This window comes from Harpegnathos saltator, unplaced genomic scaffold (assembly GCF_003227715.2).
Source record: "Harpegnathos saltator strain DR-91 unplaced genomic scaffold, Hsal_v8.6 scaffold89, whole genome shotgun sequence".
Classification (NCBI taxonomy): Eukaryota; Metazoa; Arthropoda; class Insecta; order Hymenoptera; family Formicidae; genus Harpegnathos; species Harpegnathos saltator.
Window position 1 is genome coordinate 82,839 of NW_020230716.1, and position 5,661 is coordinate 88,499.

Here is a 5,661-nt window from a genome sequence, read left to right on the forward strand (position 1 = left end):
GAGATATAGGAGATTCTTAGAACTTCTTTTGATATTCGAAATATTAACGATATTGTGTCGATCAAATTCTTAAAACATCATTATATTTATACCTTCCTTTGTATTTCTCAACGCAATTGTCTTTCTGTCATTATCTAGACTAATCGCATTAGTCAGCATTCGAACAAAATACGCGACAAACATCTGCACGAAATATATTTAAAATCTGCTATTTAGACGAGACGTTATAGAAACTGAGAAAAATAAACGGAGTATTCGAAAATGTATCTGAATATTACACACTTGAAACTTTGAAATACTTTCTGAATCTCGTTATTGTATATATACTTATTTATTGTTATACTTTCTGAATCTCGTTATTATATATGTACAATAATAATAATCGACTGTGATTCGTCAATTCTTATGGCTCCTGCACACAGAACGCGGCAACGCTTGTCGCGCGGTGGAAGTTGGAGCGATCGCCAATCAACGTCCTGTTTTCCTCAAGAGCTGGAAGTTTATTACGGAATAGCGGCACGTTGATTGGCTAACGTGCGAATTTCCGCCGCGCGGCAAGCGTTGCCGCGTCCTGTAGCCATTACGGCTTACAACTTACGACACGTATTGTAGACCAGGCCTTAGTGAAATCCGTTATATAAGGATGTCGATAAAGCTGGAAAGTTAATAAATGGTGTGTTTTACACGTATTTTTTCAGAGGGCGTATTCAGGAAGTATTTCATGAAATTCTTACAGTATCCTCTCAAGCTTTTTTTATATACTTAGGTTAGTTGATGTTTCAAAGTATTCTAGTTTGACATGACACTTTATTAGTTCTTGTACAAAAGAACATTGTATATAATCCGATGTGTGATATTGAAAACATTAACATTAATATTATATTTACTAGGAAGAACAATTTGTATAGTGTATATTCTCTCCATAGTGTACATTAATACAAAAAGTTAGGCGAAGAAGAAAAACAAACGTGTATGTCTAGTCAATCCCTAATCGTGCCAAACATGGAAGTTGACGATCAGGGAAAGAATGAGGATTATTACTTGGAATTGTCCACCGAACCCATCAGGTTTGAATCAGTCAGCAGCCTCACGAATGTATTTTTCGATGATTCAAAACAACAAGTCAGTCAATTTCCTCGGTGAATGTAAATCTCGCTGTTCCATTATCTCAAGATGATAAACATCGCTTGTGTGCGCAGGTTTTCGCCGTTCGCTCAGGAGGTGTTACAGGAGTGCTCGTTAAGGGCCCTGACCAGAACATAAATTTTCGAATGGAGGATAAGGGCCCAGTGATTTCCATCAAATTTTCTCCCGACATGAATGTACTTGCAATTCAACGTACCAGTACTTCGGTGGAGTTTGTCAATTACTCTCCTGTCACTGGTTTGGATAACGTCGAGTATTCTCAGTCCTGCAAAGGAAAGAATGCCACAATATTGGGTTTTGTGTGGACACATAACACTGAGATATTAATAGTCACAGATCATGGAGTAGAATTGTTTCATGTAAGAGATTGCCATCTCATACTGGACCGTTCAATATGGCAGTTGCAAGTATCTCAAGGAGAATATATTATGTGATGATAAATAGTTCTTTATCAGAAATTTAGTATCTACTATCATAATTTATGTTCCAGGTAGAGTGTTAAAAACTTCATAAAACAGTAATTTCAGTTTCATTATATGCATAGGCCCTGAGGTCATCATAAACTTTTTTTAACAGCTATCTGTCTTTTTATTACATATTCTTGTAGTAACTAATTTGAAAATCTTTTCAAAATGATATAATTAAGTTCTTTTATATTACAAAGTTTCAGTGTTATATCAGATGATACTACTGATGTTAGGTAGAATTTATCATATGAAAGTAATATATCTTTCCTAAATAAATATTTGCAATTATCAAATTTTATAAATGTTATGCTTTATATTGTTTATTTTATGAAAATATAGATTGTACTAAAATTATCATTGTTTCAGGTAAATCCAGAAAAACGTAATATTAGGGCAGTAAAATGTTTAAGTTTAGGTGTAAATTGGTTTGTATTTTGTCCTAAAAGTTACCTGGTGTTACTGTCATCTGGTACAGTTGGTAATCAAATACAAGCATTACATGTTACACCTGGCAATCTTCACAAATTGACCAAGTTTGAAAGTTAATAAGATTCAGTGTAATTTTTCTCTCTTTGTGCAACCACAAACATTACCTGTGACCATGATTGTTTCAGTTGAACATAGCATAACAAAACCAGGAAAGTTGGCTGTTTCTGAAAGAGATGTAGCATTGGCTGTATTATATGGAACACCTTGTATAATCCTGTTACGACATCAGCCAGGAGCTAACCGCGCTATAGGAACGGCGTTTGTGTACATCTATACTGTACACAAGTAAGATGTATTTTTATTTTATTTACTAGATGCGGCAATCTATGCAATGCTGTGACTATATCTTCTTCCAGAATGATGACCATCAAGAAAAGTCATATGTTAAAATTGGACGTTAGTGGCAGATTTGCTATAAACGTTGTTGATAATCTTATTATTGTTCATCATCAAGCATCAAAGGTAGATATACACATGAAACAGAAGTTTACTAGCGAGATTTAATTATTTCTTTTAACAGACATCCATGATATTCGATATAATGTTGTCTGGTGTGAGTGATGGCACGGTAATGCATCATACCAGTGTGACTATGGCAAAACCGATCAAGCCGTATAATCTTAAAGTACCGGGTGCAACATTGTCCGATCAGATGTATCAGCCATGTCAATTATGTATCCTTTAATATACATGAAGTAGACCGATATCTATGGGTCATTTGTAACAATCTTCAGTACTATCAGTTCAGACATTAAGTCTTAACGTTACATAGATTCTCCCAATTGGGTTGTCTTTCAGCCAAATATAATCATTGACGTGAAGCTCGGTTGTTTATGGTAAGTTTCTTCCACTGCAGTATTTCCTGAAGCGATTTTATATCCATCTACATGTGATATTTTTTTTTTGTTAATATCAATACAGGTATATCGAGCTCAGGTTGGACGCTTTGGTAAAGCTGATTACGGATAAAGTATTGCTCATCGAATTTTTAATGCAGCGTGCGAACGCTAAGCAGATATTGATACAAGTCCTCCAGAGCTTCATGACGCACTTACCCGTAAGCTTGATGGAGATGCCGGCCATATTTGATAAACTTAATTCCGTGTACAGGAATTATTTAGAAAGTGAAATACAAAATCAGGTAATGCTGGATAATATCCCTTTCTGTATCTATAGTGATCGGCAAGATGTTACGCACCTTTCTCATATCTTATTCGCAGATGGGAACGCCGTTGCAGAATAATGTAAAAAACTTAACAACAGTGGCTGAGAACTTCAAGTATAAACTGTTACTCGATCAGAGCGACATGTATAGTCACATATTATCCAAGTTTCCCGAAGACGCGATAGAGCCAAAGATGATAATATGGGTTTTGCTCGAATATATCAGGTACATTAAAATCGTAACGGACATTTACGCGAATAATAAAAGGAGAACCAATAAATATTGATAATTCTTAATTTTCGACTTAATAATTTCGACTGTGAAGATAGCTACAAGAAGCAGCCGAAACGTTTCTCGTTACTTAAAGTTATTTAATTTGTAACACCTTGCTGTGTACACTTTGCTGTAAATGTAATGTATTAATTGTACCTGCAATGTGGCTCATCCATTGCCCGCCGTTTTTACATATCTTTCAATACATATTCTCAAACGTGTCTTGTAACATATTTTTAATAAAGAAGTCTCGGTCGAATCATTGCGCTTTATGAGCGACCGTCGAATCTCACAGATCGTTAGCTGAACACGGGATACCTGTGCAACATTACTTGCACGAGTTGGTCATTACGACGTTGGTACACCGGAAGGCGTATTACCAGCTGCATCAGTTGCTGCAATACCACGTGGTCTCCGATTCGAAGCCCCTGGCCTGCCTGCTGCTCTCTTTGGAGAACCTGTATCCGGCGGCGCATCAGTTGGCCTTGGACATGCTGAAGAGGCTTGGCAATGCGCACGAGGAGATAATCGAAGTGCTCTTGTCAAAGGGACATATCTTGGCTGCCCTAAGGTAATTGACAGGCTGCCACTTGGACTCGCGATATGCGTTCGTTTGTGTGCGTATACGTGCTCACGCGATGTCTCCGTGTTCCAGGTACGTTCGATCGGTCGGTATGGCGGATCAAGTGTCCGCGAGAAAATTCCTGGAAGCAGCGAAAGCGATCGACGACGCGACGCTCTTTCACTCGGTTTTCAAGTTCTTCGAGCAGCGAAACCTGAGGCTGCACAACACTACGGCCTTCACCAGGGGGGAACACTGTCAGCCGTATGTACAGCACTTCAGGTACTTGTTCCAAGTCACCGACAACGAGTGCAATTCGGATACGAATTCGAATGTTACCACCATCTCATCGTAAGACTGTACAATACCGATTTCCGCGTTACCGCGATAGATAGTTATGATTTATATATAATATACAAAGTTGAGGCATGGGCGCATGCCGTGCCAGAGCTACTGCGGTATTTGTAAGTTCTTCTACGGTGCTTGTATAAATATATTATACTGTCACGAATTATTTATTACGGAGGAGAGAAGGAAAACGAGGATACTTTTGTGAATAACACGTATGATTTACTCGTCGGTGCGTGTTTCTTCTTTCCAACCCTTTCACTCTTATAAAATCCACATTGCAGGGTTCCCTTTATTGCGCAAATCATACATTTCAAGACTTACAAAGTAAGGTTTTCTTTGATCCTTTAGTTACTTAGAGAGAGACTTATGTAGCGTGATGCAATTAAAATGAATCTTACTTACGAAGTACCTCAAATCAATGCTTCGTCCTTTTTCCTCTTTATATATATTTCGAGACAATATCGTACAATAGAAGTTATCTTCAGTTAATAAAAAAACGAATAATCATCTCTCGTGCCTCGTATAATACGATAAACGCATTGATCGCCACTCACGTCACAAATGTTCGATAGAGCTTACAGCAGGACGCTAGATCGTGTGTACACATCGGAGATTACGCTAAAGTCTGTGCGCAGTAAATACCAGTTTAAGCAAGTATGTTATACAGACCAAACCAAGGATCCTCTAGACGGTAGCAGACACGTTGCAGTCAATCAAATCAACATACGAGTTTGCTTCTGCCCAAATGGGGTGCTCCACCGCCGGGCTTCGACAGGCCACTCCAACATCCCTTTGGTACGATAAGCCCAGGTAATGAGCGATTAACGAGTGGACGAGAGAATGTAGTGATACCGCCGTGACATGCATTGCCCCGAAATTAAACTTTCTGTTTGTTTGACTTTGGAACAATTTTCCAAAGTACAATTCTACTATAATGGAATTTTGCATTAATATTTGTGGGCGTGCGTTGTTTCGGAAAAAAAAAAAATACGTACGTACCGAAATTTAAATAAATATACTGAGATTTGAAAAGTCTCAATACCGAAACAATGTCTAGAAATGCAAGTTTATCGAAATATCAGAATCGTCACGTCGTACAGCTAGACGTTAGCATGTACTAATGAAGTTTTGAGTGCGACACAATGTACTCAAATGTAATAATTCCTTTTTTCCTCTCGGGACAATTATACCGGATGTATCTGACTGTA

General features: G+C 37.9%; 1 protein-coding gene across 2 annotated transcripts; it reads left to right on the forward strand.

Moving 5' to 3' along the window:
• Window positions 1–805: 805 nt before the first annotated feature.
• Bulli (regulator of MON1-CCZ1 complex protein bulli) lies at window positions 806–4,681 on the forward strand. 2 transcript variants are annotated; one of them, XM_011138992.3, is made up of 11 exons: window positions 806–1,122; window positions 1,200–1,505; window positions 1,980–2,154; window positions 2,228–2,387; window positions 2,459–2,564; window positions 2,623–2,776; window positions 2,875–2,938; window positions 3,024–3,243; window positions 3,323–3,492; window positions 3,836–4,111; window positions 4,196–4,681. In XM_011138992.3, the coding sequence occupies exons 1-11, from the start codon at window positions 973–975 to the stop codon at window positions 4,455–4,457; spliced, it is 2,043 nt and encodes a 680-aa protein (XP_011137294.1). In that variant the 5' UTR covers window positions 806–972; the 3' UTR covers window positions 4,458–4,681. The 2 variants fall into 2 exon arrangements, with proteins under 2 accessions (XP_011137294.1, XP_025163297.1); XM_025307512.1 differs by having other exon boundaries at window positions 983–1,067.
• The last annotated feature ends 980 nt before the right edge of the window (window positions 4,682–5,661 follow it).